At 41.0% G+C, this 18,423-nt stretch overlaps 1 protein-coding gene across 1 annotated transcript in view; it reads right to left on the reverse strand.

Moving 5' to 3' along the window:
• Positions 1 to 9,676: 9,676 nt before the first annotated feature.
• The window catches only part of stxbp5l (syntaxin binding protein 5L), a 598,592-nt gene continuing 589,845 nt past the window's right edge, over positions 9,677 to 18,423 (reverse strand). Inside the window, exon 30 of the mRNA XM_041210884.1 lies at positions 9,677 to 9,784. Within this exon, the coding sequence (XP_041066818.1) occupies positions 9,677 to 9,784 (108 nt within the window). The remainder of the gene's footprint in view (positions 9,785 to 18,423) is intronic.

Consider the following 18,423-nt stretch of genomic DNA (forward strand, 5'->3'; position numbering starts at 1 on the left):
AGTGCTGTTAGGGAGGAAATTCCAGGATTTTGACCCAGTGACAGTGAAGCAATGGTGATATAGTTCCAAGTCAAGGTGGTGTGTAGCTTGGTGGAGGGGGTGGGGGTTAGGGAACTTATGGGTGGTGACCTACATGTCCTTCTAGGTTGTGGAGGTCATGGGTTTGGAAAGTGCTGTCAAAGGAGCCTTGGTGAGTTGTTGCAGTGCATCTTATAGATAGTACACACTGTTGCCACTGAGCATTGGTGGTGGAGGGAATAAATGTTTAAGGTGGTAGATGGGGTGTCAATAAAACGGGCTGCTTCGTAGAACCATAGAAAACTTTGTCTTGGATGGTGTCAAGCTTCTTGTTGCTGGAGCTGCACTCATCCAGAAAAATTCAGAGTATTCCATCACACTCCTGACTTGTGCCTTGTAGATGGTGGACAGGCTTTGGGGAGTCATGAGGTGAGTTACTCTCTGCAGAATTCTCAGCCTCAGACTTGCTTTTGTAGCCACAGTATTTATATGGCTGGCCCAGTTCAGTTTCTGGTCAATAACAACCACCCAAACGTTGATGGTGAGGGATTAAGTGATGGTAATGCCATTGAATGTCAAGGGGAGATGGTTAGATTCTCTATTGTTGGAGATTTTCATTGCTTGGCAGTGTTATTTGCCACTTATCAGCCCAAGTCTGAATGTTGTCCAGGTCTTTCTGCATATGGACACGGAATGCTTTAGTATCTGAGGAGTCATGGATGACGCTGAACACTATACAATCAGTTTTTTTCACTATACAATCATCCCTATTTCTGACCTTATGATGGAGGGAAGGTCATTGATGAAGTAGCTGAAGCACACAAGGAGACTATCCTCAGGAACTCCTGCAGCAATGTCCTGGGAAAGAGAGGATTGACCTCCAACACATACAATTATCTTTCTTATGAGTCCAGCCAGTGGAGAGTTTTGCTCCTGATTCCCATTGACTTCAGTTTTGCTAGGGCTTCTTGATGCTACACTCAGTTAAATGCTGCCTTGATGTCAAGGGCAGTCACTCTCACCTCACCTCTGGAGTTCAGCTCTTTTTTCCATGTTTAAACCAAAGCTGTAATGAGGTCAGGAGCTGAGTGGCCCTGGCAGAACCCAAACTGAGCATCAGTGAGCAGGTTATTGCTAAGCTAGTGCCACTTCACAGAATCACAGAGTGCAGAAGAGGCCCTTCGAGTCTGCACCGACACGTGAGAAACAGCTGACCTACCTACCTAATCCCATTTACCAGCACTTGGCCTTGAATGTTATAACGTGCCAAGTGCTCATCCAGGTACTTTTTAAAGGATGTGAGGCAACCCGCCTCCACCACCCTCCCAGGCAGCGCATTCCAAATTGTCACCACCCTCTGGATAAAAACATTTTTCCTCACATCCCCCTAAACCTCCTGCCCCTCACCTAGAACTTATGTCCCCTCGTGACTGACCCTTCAACTAAGGGGAACAGCTGCTCCCTATCCACCCTGTCCATGCCCCCCATAATCTTGTACACCTCGATCAGGTCACCCCTCAGTCTTCTCTTCTCCAACAAAAACCCAAGTCCATCCAACCTCTCTTCATAACTTAAATGTTTCATCCCAGGCAACATCCTGGTGAATCTCCTCTGCACCCCCTGCAGTGCAATCACATCCTTCCTATAATGTGGTGACCAGAACTGCACACAGTACTCCAGCTGTGGCCTCACCAAGGTTCTATACACTCCAACATGATCTCTCTACTTTTGTAATCTATGCCTCGATTGATAAAGGCAAGTGTCCCAAATGCTTTTTTCACCACCCCACTAACATGCCCCTTCGCCCTCGATAGAGTTGAGACAGAGGATCAGCCATGATCATACAGAATGGCAGAGCAGACTCAAAGGGCCAAATGACCTACTCCTGCTCCTATTTTCTATGTTTCATAGCATTGATGATGACCCCTCCCATACTTTGCTGATGACAGAGAGTGTAGACTGATGGGGCAGTAACAGATGATGTTACATTGAAACATCGACTCTTGAGGATCCAGACACTGAGAAATTAAAGAATTGTCTCTTGCTGGTCATTTTCCTTTGGAACAGTTATTTTTGCCAAGAATGGATCAGTGGTCTAAATCCAGATCCATATTTAATTCATATTCTAAATTGGTCAGATTTCAGATCTTGCAGATTCTCATTAAGGTACTAGAAATAATTGACAGAAATCAATCAGATGTTTATTGCCTATTAATTTTATCATTGCGCAGCACATACTCAAGTTAAATTTTGGGTTTGTCTCTAATACTTTCAATGATCCAAAATTGAACGGTGAAACTCAATATTCAGGTGATTCTGTCTGTTGGCTGTTTTATATGCAATGACCAGAAGTGTTAATATTACATTATGATACCTGGACTTGGAACAGTAACTAGGCACCATCAAGACATTACAATATTTTTCAGCTAATAATATATATATTAAAAAACTCAAAACATTTTAACAGAATAACTTGTTTCAGTATTTTTAAAGCTAGATGCACTATGTGTTACACAATTATTCTGTTTCCCAGCATAATTCCATAAAATTTTAATCTGCACATTTCAACTATGAATGCTCTTTTTCCATGTATAATTTAAATGAGGTTTATTCCACAATTACCTCATATCTCAATAGAAAGCATCAACATTATGCACTAACAAACTTATACAACATATACATTACATATACAACATTGTATGTACAACCATATACAGTTTTAATTCTACAACCTACAGAAATGTCAGTTCATTGAAGTGCTGAAGTAACATTGAGGAAGCATTTTTAAAATAAAACACTGAAATAGCTACGTCAGGATTAGCTATGGCGATTGTCACTGCTAGCTATTCCGGATAGAATGCTGCCCTTTATTTGTTACATAGAAACATCGACTTTCTGCTAAATCACAGACATGACTTTATGGCTAAGAAATAGGGTAACTCCTAACTCCTGAATTTCTGCCAAAAACTTTCAGACTGCCTTATTTCCCTTTTTTGGCTTTAATCTTTGTTTTAAAATCAGTTTTTAAAACAGTGAGATTTGAAATAATGAAATAATTATGACAAGCAATTCTCTAAACTGCTATCCAAAAATATTGTGTATAGCAATTGAATTTCAGTACCAATATACAACTTTTCAAAAGTAAAGCATGGTATTAAGCAGCAATTCACAATCAAAAAAAAATCTGAACAGTTGTTAAGCATTTCTAAAATTGTTTGCAGTATTTCACATATTGCTATGCTCATTTTTGTTATGCTCCACCACTATATCCATGCCCTGTACATGCAGAAGTCTGTATGAACAGCCATCCAAATCCACATGTGGGGATGAGCAAACCCCTTATGATCTGGATCAATGAACAGCTTTATGTTGATATCACAAAGAACAAAAATTTAAAAATATTGCTTGTGAAACCAGTATTTCTAGAACAAGCCTCAAACACAGTGTAAAATTAAAGATCATAAATGGATACTGACAGCAGAAAATTAAACAAAAAACTCTTCTGATTCCAAGCCTTCAAAATGGTCATAGAGAAGAGTGCCATCACTTTTGTCACATGCACTTGGAAAGGGAGTATAAAGACAAATCATGTATCACTGTTATAACATAGGCTCATGCTTTCCTAACCTCAACCTCCAACAGGATGGCACTGCCCATTTAATTTGCAGTCTGTAATAAATGATCTTCCCAGAATTTCTGGTGGTCAAAGATTACAGAAAAAGTGGTAAATATTTCCAGCAGTTTGACATGTGTTGGTTAAAGTTGCAACCTGCAGCACTTTAATTTAGTGTTTTGTGATCAGTTGCCATATTAAAAGGTTAGGAAGTCATTGGCCAACTACTCAATAAAGAATCGCTGTTTAGCATTTCCATTTCCCCTTGCAAAGGCATTCCCAATGATCAGTTTCTTCCCTCAGTGCAACAGGACACTTCTCAATTGATGCAGAATATGGCCTTTGTTTCTAACCAATGTCATTGGTACACAAATTCACAAATATTCAAACAATTACAGTCAATAAAATATAACAGTAACACATTTTCTTAATGACAGTATTTAAATTTCCATTAAATAAGATGAAATGAAATGTAATTGTGGCAGTGAGCACCTCTATGTAAAAGTTAACGCGAGTGATATGCTGCAATAATGGCCCAGATTTTGCTGTGGTGATATACAGTTAAACTGTCAGTTTTCACTGTCATTATCCAATGAAACTGATAGCAACTTCAGCAGTCTTGACATGTGCAGAATAATGCCAATATCCTGAAAATTGTCGTCAGTGAGTCTACCCTCCTCCATAGGGTGCACTGTAGAGGTTGTCACAGACTGCAATCTCCATTATGATTTGATGAAAACTTCCACTTCTATACTGTTAGCCTCGCTGTAAAAACCCTTGAAAAAGCTACACCTCATTCAACAAGGTTTATCTAGGTTTTTAACGATGTGCTAACTTTAAAATTACTGCTAAATACCCTCACTGGCCCTAAAAGATAATTTTATATCTTTGAATTGCAAATTGCTCCAAAAACACATTTTTAAAATAAGTTTTCTTTCTTAAGTCTGTTTATCTTCATTTCTATTTGACTACAGTCATATATTTGTTTTACTAACTGAAAATTTAAATAAAAGCAAAGGATTCAAGTGCTTTTAACTTCCTGGTGCTTAAATTGGCTTAATTGCCTACCTGTTTGCTGACATGACTGTTGCTGCACACCAAGACATCCCCTTGGCTTGGCACCAGATCTAAGCTGCCATCGGACAAGGGGAAATTCCTGCCCCAGAGATTGCCAGATTTTTGTAGGCAGCCCTCTTTGAGGTCAGTGGTGAGTGCTTTTGCTTTGCCAGTGACCACAAATTCCAGGCCAATGTAAACTAAAAAATGGTACAATCCAATGTATTTTAAGATCAAAAATTGGCTTATCTCAATTGTACATTTTAGAGAAGAAAATGTCAAGACCCAGTTGGTTTTATCGAATTTGGATAATAGATATGTGAGGATTGTCCAAAAGGTACAAGGTTCCTTTCAAGAGATATAAAGAATTTTTTTTGACAAAGGTCTTGCATCTGGCCTTTATATAAAGAATCACCATTAGGCAGTGAAAGATCCATGACCTAGATATTGATATATATACTAAGTTACATATAGTAACCATTCAGAAAAGGTTGAGCAGGTTGGGTCTATAGTTATTGGAGTTTAGAAGAATGAGAGGTGATCTTATTGAAACATAAGATTCTGACAGGGCTTGACAGGGTAGATGCCAACAGGATGTTGCCCCTTGTGGGGGAATCTAGAACTTGGGGACACAGCTTAAAAATAAGAGATCTCTCATTTAATACTGAATGAGGAGGAATTTCTTCTCTTGAGGGTCTTTAGTGTTTGGAATTCTCTTCCCAGAGAGCAGTGGAGGCTGAGTCATTGAAAATATTAGAGGCTGAGTTAGACAGATTTTTGATTGACAATGGAGTCAAGGTTTATGGGGGGGGCAGATGGGAAAGTGGAGTTTAGGCCACAATCACATCAGCCATGGTGGAGCAGGCTTGAGGGGTTGAATGGCCTCCTCCTGCTACTATTTATGTTATGTTAAAACCTTATGTGCTGACCAAAACACATACACATAACAGAGTATGAGAGCTGAATGACACGTCACACTGTTGAGTTCTATTTAGCTCCACTTTGAGATAGTAATATGAAGGTTATACCCCCAGAATTCTCCTAAATGTCATTTCAAACTTGCTCGGGAATAAAATGAGAGGGACAAACCTCCACAGAGAGGTTATACATATGGTAATCTTGTGCATCTCCTATCATCCAATTTCAGACCCAAGTGCTGTTCTTAGTTTTGCTAATTCAAATGTAAGAGATATATCATAGGCAATTTATGTGTCATTATGCCCTATTTGTGCTTAAAAATTGAGCGGTGGCAGGTTTAAAATCAAGTGGTGAGTAAGTTATGCCAATTTACTGTTGCTTGGACATTTACCCAGAATTTTGTTGCATCCAGATGGTTGGAATTTTTGTCAGGAACATCATACATATATACAAATTGGAGTCAAATAATTCAATAAAGTAATTCAATAATTTGCCCCGTGACCACCAGCACTTCCTGCTCCCACTCACCAACCATGGCTGAAGGGATCCTAATCTTCTGTTAGGGAATGTTGGATGGAGTATTTAGAGATAATTCTTGTGGTTTAGGTACCTTACACACAGTGTTATGTATTTGTTCTTGTACATTCTGCATTTGGCTTGCTGTTCAAAGGTCCTATTATTACATATTTCTAACGCAAAGTAACTTCCTATTTAAGGTGCTACTGCAGGCCCTTCACAAGTAGCCACCCCACCTGATTTCCCACCTCCAGATTGGTGATCTAATAATTGGGAACTACAGGTGGAATCTTCCGTGCCCGCTGGCATTGGATGTACTCGGTGGGTGTGAGTGGACAATATTGCGAGAAGGCCAAAAATCGGTTTTATGACATTGTGAAACCAGTCCGTGATCGTCCGCCCAGCCTGTCGATGGTGAGCCGCGTTTCCCACCATTGGACATCAGGAACCTCATTGTAATACATCAGCATATCGCTATAAGACTAGTCCACTGGACTCATCGCCCCCAGCTGGATCGTCTGCCCAAGTTGGCATGATTGCACACCGACATATTTCACAACAGCATATAAAAGGTGTGCACTTGGCAGGCTGCACTTTGAAGGGAACTCGGGGGTGAGTGCACAGTAACGTTACGGAGTGGCTCGTGGGGGACGTCTGTCGGACTTCATGGTTGAGGCAGGTTGGACAGTGGGGTGAGGGTGGGCAAAGGTTGCCTCATGGTTGAAGGTAGTGCACAAGCATGTGTGGGTGGATACGGTGGGGGGGGGGGGGAGGGGGGTGGTGGTGGTGGACGAGGTAAGTGCCGCGCATTAGGGACACCTTGTATAAAGTGACCATTCCTCTGCAGTTAAGACAAATCAGACGCAGCACATTGATATGACTGGAATTGGGCAACGCAGAGGCATCAAGGTGCCACCAAGTGCTCCAGGCCTTTTCACCCCTCGGGCACAGACTGCAAACTAATGAGCGTTTTAATGGACTGCAGAACAGTTGGACGACTGGGCACGTTGTACAATCTCCTTGCGAAAGCTGGCTGTGGAGCAGTCCATGAGGCCACGGATGCCATTGTCGCGAGGGCACACAACTTTGTACATTTTACTCAGTACCAAGACAGCCAGGATGCAAAAGCGTTGGGATTTGCCCAGATCTCTGGTTTCCCACAGGTGCAGGGTGCTATCGACTTTACTCACGTGGCACTCAGATCTCTGTCATGACACACGGTCAACTATGTCAACCGCAAGGGATTTCATTCGCTGCATGTTCAGCTGGTGTGCGACCATCAGAAGTGCGCACGGCTTCCAGGGAGTGTGGACGACTCCTACATTCTCAGTCGGTCAGAGACCCCTGACGTCTTCTAGGGTCTACAGAGGCTGCAGGGCTCCTCGGTGACAAGGGCTACCCACAGAAGACATGGCACATGACACCTGTGCGGTGGCTTCAGACTGCATCAGAGTGAAGGTGTAATGAGGCTCATGCTGCAGCTCGCAACTTGGTGGAGCAAACCATTGGGATGCTGAAAGTAAGGTTCTGGTGCCTGGACTGGTCTGATGGAGCCCTGCAATATATTCCACAGAGGCTGTCATGCATCGTTGTCGCCTGCTTTGTCCTTTACAACCTGGCGCTGCAATGGGGAGAGGAGCTGGCCGAGGAGGAGACACAGGAGCTGGAGGCGTTCTCCAAAGAGGAGGACGTCGCCGGTGATGAGAGTGAGGAGGTCCTCGCACTGGCCAGGCGAGGCAGGTGCACTTGGGAGGCTCTCATGGCTGCTAGATTGTGGAGGATGATGATGACAAGCAGGAGAGACTCTATCGGCTGTTTGGCAGATGTGCCTGTAAAAGCAAGGAGAGATAATTAGTGCATGGCAGTGGCCTGTGCAACAGGACACATCACACACAACATGGTTGTCTGATGGATGTTGCATTGCTAGATCCTCACTTAGTAGAGCACCGACGGCCTCACCGTCAGCACAGGAATGGTCCAAATTCTTGCTGGCCAGCTGGATGACTGATTTCAAAGTGCGTGAGTACCTTGATTTCAGGCATTCCTCCACTGGTAAGCGACCTCTCCCTTTTGTTGTGTGCCAGCTTGTCCTGCATGAATAGAGATGGAGAGAGAGTTTAAGCAGGACGTTTGCCAGGCCAGATGATAAGTTTGCCTGGCATGTGTGGGTAGTGAGTCATCCCATGGACGCGATGAGGACAATGAAGATGTGAATGAGAGAGTGAATGATGATGTCCCTTGAACTGGCAGTGAGTGAGAGCCCTGTGGATGTGTGCTGGGTTTGTGAGCGTGTGAATTGAGAGTGATGAGAAGAGTGACTTACCCTGGCAGAATGGAGATCATCATTCATCCTCTTGCGGCATTGGGTGGCTGTCCTCTTTTGCAGGGTGCTTGCATTAACCACCGCCTCCCAAGTCAGATTAGTGAGGTTGCTGCCTATCCTGTGACCAGAATGGGGGTACAGGATATCACAGCGTGCCTCCACTGCATCCAAATGGCACTTGAGCGAAGCATCATTGAACCTGGGGGCTGCAGTCTTCTTGCCTTTCAGGGCAGCAGTCGTAGGCTGAAAGCACTGAGAGGTGTGAACGCGACTGGACTTTAAATATGGTGCCCAGTGTGATGAAATGGCGAGGTGATGGTGTGGCTGGCATATGAAAACCTGCGCACTATGGAAACGTGTTTCCTGGGATGCATAATTAATTCAGCGGGTTTGGGACGATACAGTGTGAAAAGCCACCATTGTGGTAGTGGGTAAAACGTTGTTTTTATCCACCTACTACCGCACTTAGTGCAAATCTGGAACAATTCTACCCTACCTTTCAAGCTGGCAATTTGACTAGATTATAATGAATTCCCATTGCCCTTCTGTCTACGGTCCACAAGGTGTTTGAATGGCTTGTCCTTAACTAGATAAAACCAGTTTTAAAAGCTGCCCTCTGAAATGAAATGGCTTTGGAGAAGGAAAAAACTGCTATAACCAGGGTCCTTGCACTCACAATCAATTGAGTCAGGTTCCAGAAGCAGCTGAAGACTGGGGCTGCCTTCAGAGACCTGTCATCAGTGTATGGCACTGTCAGGTGCAAATAACTACAACTGAAACTTTCAACATTCAATGCCATAAAACTCTTAGGTTTATCAATGCCCTAATGAGCAACTACAAGTTGCACATTTATCTAGGTGACAAAATTAGCCTGACAAGGATGTTCAATAATGGTCTGCTCAAGCCCTTTTTAACGTCCATATAGTAGACATACTTAGTGCCAGATTCCGGAAGTTTGTCTATATCGATGACATAGCATTACTGATGCAGGCATCACCATTAGACAAAGCGAGTAAGATGCTCACCAGAGGCTGGGCCTACTAAAATGCTACTTCCAGACTCTGGCACCTCTTCCCAATCCAGTTGTGTTGGCATTCCATTTGAACAATGATGCTGTCGGGAAAAGAAATCCATGGCCCAAACCTTCCGATCGGGATTGGATCCCCTATTTCCGACCCTGATCAGACAAAAATTACCCACTTACTTTCCTCCGATTTTTCTGGGTAATCTTCCTATGAAGGATCCTTCCAAACTGATTCAGCGGAGGAAACCTTGAAGACATCAGCAAAGGGAATCCGCTCTGAAGTCACGCTACTTTTATCGGCACTAGCTGCTGTATTCTGGTAAGTAAAGAGTTAAAATGTCTCAAAGCTTCTTTGGAAAGTGATGGAGAGCAGGTAAGTGTTTAAGGGGGTAGGACAGGTAAGGAGGCAGAGTGGGGAAGGTAGGCTGGGTGAAGGTGGCCGCTGGGTAGGGCAGTGAAGTCAGGTTGGGTTGGAGGGGGGGAAGTCAGGTGTGAGCTCGAGTCAGGTTGGGTGGAGGGTGAGTCAGGTCTGGGGAGTTCGAGAGTCGGGGGAGTAGTCAGGGAGGGATGTTGGTGGGTTGGGGGCTAGCTGGGTGGTGGTTGGGTCAGGTTGTGTTATGGGGGGGACATGAGTGTGTGTGACTTGGGGAGGAGGGGTGGTCAGTTGTCTAGTTACCCAGGACTTAGATGAGGTTTTTTTCTGTCTAACGTTTCCTGAGTAACTATCCAGGTGAGCAAGTCAGAACAGCCCAAAATCTACGACTCTAACGGGAGTTGGAGACTTTTTTGAGGGTCCTGAAGAGCAGGAATCAGTGCATTGGGACTTCTGAGGGGTTTTATAGTACAACTTGGGGAGATGCGGGTGTACATCTGGTCTCCAACCATCTGGAAAATCTGGGCCAATGTTTCCTTCTGTGGAAGGCAACTTAACTAGAAGCCCCACCCAAAGTACCTGGGTGTCATCCTGCACAGGTCTCTCACTGATCAGCTTCATCTCTTCCATACTGGACATAAAGTAAAAACCAAGGTGAACCTTGTCTGGAAACCCACTGAACAGTCAAGGGGAAGCCCATCCAGATCACTTTGCACTGCAATAGTGGCCCTAACCTACCTTGTTGCAGAATGCTGCTCCACCTTGTGGTGCTGCAGCTGCTGCACAAAATCATGCAGCTCAATGCCACCATGAGGACAGTGTCAGGGATGCTTAAATCTACTCCGAATGGTTCCTAATACTGCCCCACATTGTCCCAGAAGCTGTTGCCGCAATGCCATTATGCACCATGAGATGGAAGAAGTCCTGAATAATGCCAATCTTCCCATTCACAAAGACCAAAAATCTCCCAAGAAAGCACTTAAAATCATGCTGGCCATTCTGAGAAACATCAGCTAATATTCATGCAGCTGCTATCAACCCATTATATGGAATCATGGGCAGCATACAGCATAAAAATCACCTCATCACCAATCCAATATCAAAGGTCCCTGGTTTTGACCTTCCTCGAAGACTGTGAACAATGCTTAACCAAATCTGCACAGGGCATAGATTTGCAGCCATGTGCTCCATAAATAGAAGATAAGGGACAACCCAAAATGTAATTGTGGCCATAAGTTTAAGATTATGGAACACATCATATCAAACTGCCCACTAACTTCTGTTAAGGTGGGGGGTGGGGGGGGGGGGGGCACTTCATTTTTTCACTTGGCATCTCAGGAGGCCATCAAATAGATAGCCCAACCAGACATCTCATTAAACTTCTCCTGTCACATGAAAATAGTAGTAGCACCAAAATCAAATAGGCTGCATGTTGACCACTTCAGGTGGCCATCATGTGCGCCTGATTACCATTCAACAGAAAAATTGTCTCCAATAACTTTTATCAAAACACTGCATTCTCCTCACTAAAAAATGTTTTAAGTACAGAAAAATAATTAGGAAAGAGGGGTCAAATGCAGAGTATTGACCAGGTATTCAGGTTCTCCTGACGCTATCACTTTAACACTTACATGGACAAAAAAACATACTTAATCCTGCACATTCAGCAATTTGGTGTATCTAGTGAAAGATAGTTGCTGTGTATGTAAGCCAATAAATAATAGCTGTATAATTCTACACAGGCATATCAACAATCTACTCCTTTGTGGTTTATATTTTTGTAATCAAATGTAGATTGACGTTTAACTTGACTTGACTTTTTATTTCCATCTATTTTATCAACCTTACAAAATTACATGAATATTGTATCAGTATACATACTTCTGTATTTAAAATGACATTCCATGCTTTACCTGACGGAGAAACCTTCACTGCTCTGAAAGCTTGCATTACTCTCACCTTGATGATGGTTCAATGTTTTGAGTTCTCTCTAACCCATCAGCATGACTAATCAATCATTAAAGAAGAAAAAAATGAACATTTAAGCCTTCCTTCCCATTGTTTAGTGACATATTGAAGCAAGACTGAGGTACGTGTTAATGGACTGGTGTTTGCTGATCGAGTTTCCTTGATTTGTTCATAAATTAATATCGAATTGCACACTGCAAGAATCAATAGAACAAATTTGAAAGTGTACTCCATGTATTGAATTTCTGGCACACTTTCCACACACAATACATATATTTAATTACAGAGCATTTAGTTAAACAAATTTTGGTAGCTACACCTTGCTTTATTTCTAAGGAGTAAAGTGTATTGTTTTGGGCAATGATAATCCTGATCCCAGTGAAATGATAAATGTATGCAAATGATCACAACTGTTGGCAAGCAATTCTGCTAAACTAACATATGGTAGGATTCAAAAGATTGTTCATTTGCAGAGAATAAACATGATGCATCACAGATGACAGTGATCGATAAGCATTCTTTCACCTGTACAAGGCATTCATAACTCACTGGTATGGGGCTTTCACATGCATGAAAGAACGCAAGTAACTCACTGTCACCCATGAGCTATTATCTGAGTCTTTGGCAGCCATAATCATAAGAAAAATATGTTGCAGTGATAGGGGCGCTATAATAAAGTGCTTTTCTTGCTGATTATCATTTAGGATTCTTCAACTATTTGGTTCACAGATCATTAAAGAGCTATGAAATACTTTCAAGGAACCATAAACAGTACAAGTTATTATCTATGATTAAAATACAAAGATGAGTTTAGATTTTATTTATCCCTTCTCAGGGTATTTAGTCTGAGCCTATGGTTCTTCCAGCCAAACTGCAGGCTGCAGTTTCATCAGATTGGTTTTCACTTATTCTCATGAAAGTGATTAACAATGGAGAAGTGAGAAACAATAGATGTACCAATGCACAACAGGCTGTATTCTATGGGTACCAATTAGTGGGAAGGAGAAGGGGGAGCAAATTTGTATTACAGAAAAGTGAAAATGTTATAGAGTAGGTATAATGGGGGACTTTAGTTATCCTGGGATTCTTATCTGAAATGGAAGAATGCGTGTGGCTATGGTAGAAAGGAAGAGGAGTGGCACTGGGTGAATTGCTCCGTAGGAAAGCCAGCACTAACACAACATGCTGATTGGCTTCCTTCTATGCTGTAACCATTCTGTGACTCTAATACAGACTGGAATAGTAATAGTGTTAAGGGCAGAGAGGGGAAGAGTTTCTGAATGTGTTCAGGAGGATTTTCAAGATCAGTATGTTTCATTTCTAATTAGGAAGGAGGCATTGCTGGATCTGGTTCTGCTGAATAAGATGGGTCAAGTGGATCAAGTGTCAATTGGGAAACATTTAAGGGACAGTGATCATAGTATCATAAGGTTTAGGTTAGCTATGGAAAAGGACAAGGAGCAATCTAGAGTGAAAAATAATTAATTGAGAGAAGGCTAATAACAGTGATATGAGAATGGATCTGGCCCAGATAGATTGGAAACCAAGATTGGCGGGCAAAATTGTAACAATGGATTGCCTTTAAAGAGGTTAATAGATTGGGTACATTTGAGGTATATTCCCTCAAGGGAGAAAGGTAGGATAAACTAAACCAGAGCTCCCTTATGATGAGAGGTAGAGAGTAAGATGAAGAAGAAAAAGGGGTGCAAATGACAGGTGTCAGGTTGATAATAGGCTAATATTAGTACACTGGTAATACACAGAACCAGGCTGAATATAGAAAATTCAGAGGAGATATGAATAAAGAAAAGAGAGAGAAGCTAAGAGTATGGGAAGAAATAAACAGCTAATATAAAAGTGAATCAAAAGTCAAAATAGGCATATAAATAGTAAAAGAAGTGGGGCTGATTAGGGACCAAGAAGGTAATTTATGTATGGAGACAGAGGGCCTGGATGAAGTACTGAATAAGTACTTTGTATCTGTCTTCACAAAGGAAGACATGCTGCCAAAGTCAGGGAAAAAGGAGATAGATGAGACACTGGATGGGCAAAAAATTAATAAAAAGGAGCTATTAAAAAGACTGGCAAATGCCTAGGGTTGATAGGTCACCAAGACTGCACCGGATTCATCTGAGGATATGGAGGTAAGCAAAGGTAGAAATTGTGGAGGCACTGGCTATAATCTTCCAATCCTCTTTAGATACAGGGCTGGTGCCAGAGGACTGGAAAACTGCAAATGTCATACTGTTGTTCAACAAAGGGGGTAAGGATAACCCCAATAATTACAGATCAGTCAGTTTAGCCTTGGTAGTGGAAAAGCTTTTAGAAACAATAATCTGAAACAAAATTACAAGTCACTTGGACAAAAGTTGATTAAAGAAGAAAAACCACAACAGATTTGTTAAGGGCAAAGTTGGTTGAGTTTTTGATCGGTAACAGAAAGGGTTAATGAGGGTAACGTGGTTGATGTGGTGTACATGAACTTCCAAAAGGTGATTGATAAAGTGCCACATAATGAGCTTGTCAGCAAAGTTAAAGCCCATGGGATAAAAGGGACAGTGGTCGTATAAGAAGTTGGCCGAGTAACAGGAAACAGAGTAGCGTTGAACAGTTGTTATTTAGAATGAGGAAGGTATATAGTATGGTATGGTGTATACCCAGGAGTCAGTATTGGGACCACTGCTTTCCTAGATATCTATTAATGACTTTGCTTTGGGTATGCAGGGCATAACTTCAAAATTTGTTGATGACACAAAACTTGGACTGTGAGGAGGATATGGTAGACTTCAAGAGGACATAGCAGGCTGGTGGAATGGGTGGACATGCAGAAGATGAAATTTAATGCAGAGAATTGTGAAGTGATACATTTTGGTAGGAAGATGAGGAGTGGCAATATATATATAAAGGTTACAATTCTAAAAGGGGTGCAGGAGCAGAGATACCTGGGGTATATATGTACAAGTTATTGAAGGTGTTAGGGCAGATTGAGAAAACAGTCAATAAAGCATGTGGGATCCTGAGCTTTATCAATAGAGCCGTAAAGTGCAGAAGCATGAAGCATGTTAGTTTTGGTGACTCTTAATAAAAGATTCTAGTTAGGTCTCAACCACAGTATTGTGTCCAATTCTGGCACCTCACCTTAGGAAGGATATGAAGGCTTGAGAGAGGGTGCAGAAAAGATTTACAGGAATGGTGCCAGGGATGAAGGACTACAGTTATTTGGATAGATTGGAGAAAATGGGCTTGTTCACTTTAGGAACAGTGAAGGTTGGGAGGAGATTTGAAAGAGATGTTCAAAATCATGGACAAAGCAGATAGGGAGAAACTCTTCCCATTGGTGGAAAGGTCGAGAACTGAAGGGCACTGAGTTAAGGTGTATGGCAAAAGATCCAAAGATGACATGAAGAAAATCTTTTTACGCAACAAGTGGTTAGGATCTGGAGGCTTGAGAGTGTGGTGCAGATTCAATCATGGTTTTCAAGAGGGAATTGGATAATTAACTGAAGAGAAAAATTTGCAGGGCTATGAGGAAAAGGCAGAAGAATGAGGCTGAGTGGTCTTGTAGAGCGCTGGCACAGACACAATGAGCCCAATAGCTTCCTTCTATGTTGTGACAATTCTATGATTATTACTGTATGAAAGCAATACAAAATATCAAGAAACATTTGTACCTGTTGTAAAAAAAATGAATTTGTTTGGGAAAGAAAATCAAAGCAGCTAAATCAAATTACTTAGCTCATAAAAGACAAATTCATATCTGATAGGTATTTTCCATCTTTACTTTGGGGTACCTGAGTCTATAATATAAAGGGTATTTGTGCAACAGTTATATTAATATGATCTCTAGCACCAATATCTTCACTGGAGTGAAGAGATTGCAATCTTGTGATAAGTCAAAATTCTTTTAAATATAAAATAAAATGTAAAAAATAAATTGGCAGTTAATTTCTTGTATAAAGATGGTAAATAATAGAAGAACAAATTATTAGTAGCATGATTTAGATTTGATTGATCATACTACTAATTAGCTGTTCATGTTTCCTTTCTTAATAATAATATAAATAGGAAGAGAAAAAAACACACAAAAAACTCTCAGTTTGGTTAACCTAGCAATAGGCGTTTTCTCACTTTCGAGACCAAGTGGAACACTTTGCAGCTGTTTGACTATCCACCTGATAGCTTGTGAAGAAAAAAATAACTGACATTGTCTGTCATGTTCCACAAGTTCACCTACAAGTTCAGAGAGTGGCACTATGGGACACTCCATGGTCAGCATCAACCTGTTCTTTTAGCTTACAAATTTTCGTGCATTGTGGGGCATTCAAAGAATAGAGTGTGGAGAAAAATTATGATATTGGAGCATTGGAGAGTGCTTTCCTAGTGTACTGAGATTTTTTATTACCAGTCTATTCAATGCTGCTACATAGTCTAATCTCAGTTAGAACTACTACAAAAGCAAAATATTGTGGAGGCAATGGACTTTGAAGATGAAAATTTGGCGAGGAATGAAATATAAACAATTGATTCATTACCTATCATAAGGTTTGAACCACTGTGGAGAGAAACAGAGATAACATTTCAGGTAAACGTTAACTCTGTTTCTCACCACTGATGCTGCCTGAGTATTTTTTGCTTTTTCTGTTTTTATTTCAGATTTCTAGCATCAGCAGTATTCTGCTTTTGTAGTAGTTCTGAGATTGGACTATGTAGGAGCATTGAATAGACTGATGATATAGGTAACAAAAAAATCACAGTACACCAGGAAAATACTCTCCAATGCTTCAACATCACAATTTTTCTCCATATTTCACTCTTTGCATGCTCCACAATACACTAAAATTTGTAAACTGGAGCAGATCTTTTCTGGCAGGCTCTGATTTATAATTGATAGTGCAAATTACACTGACTACCTTCTCCTAGACGAAAGATAAAGGGTGCTTTACAGAATATGGTCAGACGACAGTGGAATAAGACTTGTGCTGTTCTGATCCATATTTATTAGTACAGAGTATAAGAATAAGACTGCTGATGTAGTGCCAAATAATAAAGGGGATCTGAAGTGCTGTGGAAATGTTCTGCTATGAAGTGGGTCGGATGGCTCAAATTTGCTCCACTTGTAATTCTTAATAATTGTTACAGAATTGAAATCATTTCTGTATGCATACCCATGTGCTAGAAAAGAGGGGTACAATACTGCAACACGTGGCTTCGCTTGAACACTTTAACCATCATGATGTAAATCTGCAGTTTACGCACTTCAAAAAATCAAGCCATTGTAACATCCAGCAAAAGGGCACAATGGAGTTTAAATCCCAACTTTCTACCTCGTATGTCTGGGCTGCAATGTTGGAGATCCAGATCAAGTTGGAATGGATAGTTTGACATTAAGTAAACAAAAATCCCCATGTATACAGTAGATAATTCATAACTCAATGCATAATCTTAATAGCCAGACTCCTTATTAACTGACTGATATCTGCACAGGATTTTCATTGTAAATGAAGTATCAAGAATAGGAAATAGGTCAAGCAATGTCTAGGATGCATCAGATCACAGAGCAATATGGCAGCAAAGTACTTTCCAACTCTTCAATGCCTAGGATGTATTATATTGCCAAATTAATCCTGGAGAAAATACAATAATATGAACTCTGTTGAACCTTGTACTTTGGAAGTGTAGCAACAGAGATAGGTTTCATGCCTGTGTCATTCTGAATGTGAAAAAATATTAATGCTCCATTAGTTTGATATACTGACAAGTAGTCAGAGTTCTTGCAGCAAAATGATGTAAGCCTGATGTCACTGTACTAACATTTATGTAACAGTAATTAAAACAGAAAATGCTGGAAACATTCCAACCTTTTTCTGTTTTTATTTCAGATTTCCAACATCTGTAGTAATTTGCTTTTTTGTTCTATTGATCAGTACGTTAATAGTAACAAAATGTAGAGTGGATAGTATTAGTTTCATCTTGGATATATGAGCAACATTTGAAGCATGCATGAAGTTATACTACAGAGATTCTGATTTATTAAGATTTTGTGTCTTGATTTTCTTTTACCCATCACATTTCAGAATGGGTGGAAGTGAAGTAAGCTGACACAGTATTAAGGTAATAAAGCAAAAAGGAAAAAATGGGAAAACTGCTGACCAAACATAATCAGAGCAGTATGGCACAGAATGTCTGGGCACCTACAGGCAAGTGCATTATACAACTCCTAAAATATATAATCTTCTGTAATCTGGATGATGATTGCTTCCCATAGAAATCCATGCAGAATAAGATATTAGCCAGTTTGATTAGGTTGGCTGATTTTCACCAGCTTGCCTAATTCTGGTAAAGAAAGAAATGCATCAGTTACACTCTAACAGAGTAACCAAAAAGCAAATCTGATGGTCTGACTTTCTGCTTAATTGTCATTAACACCAACCGTGTAGCATATTTTAAAAAAATCAATACCAGGGCAATATGCTAATTCCAAGTAGAATCTGTAGCTAAGGGAAGCTTTAATGAAAGTGAAAGATTCATTGCCAGGTTTTTTTGTTATTTGACATGGTTACCAGTTTGCCAAACAACACATCCAGTCACCCATTCAAATCAGCCCATCAATTAGT

Source organism: Carcharodon carcharias, chromosome 18 (genome assembly GCF_017639515.1).
Source record: "Carcharodon carcharias isolate sCarCar2 chromosome 18, sCarCar2.pri, whole genome shotgun sequence".
NCBI lineage: Eukaryota > Metazoa > Chordata > Chondrichthyes > Lamniformes > Lamnidae > Carcharodon > Carcharodon carcharias.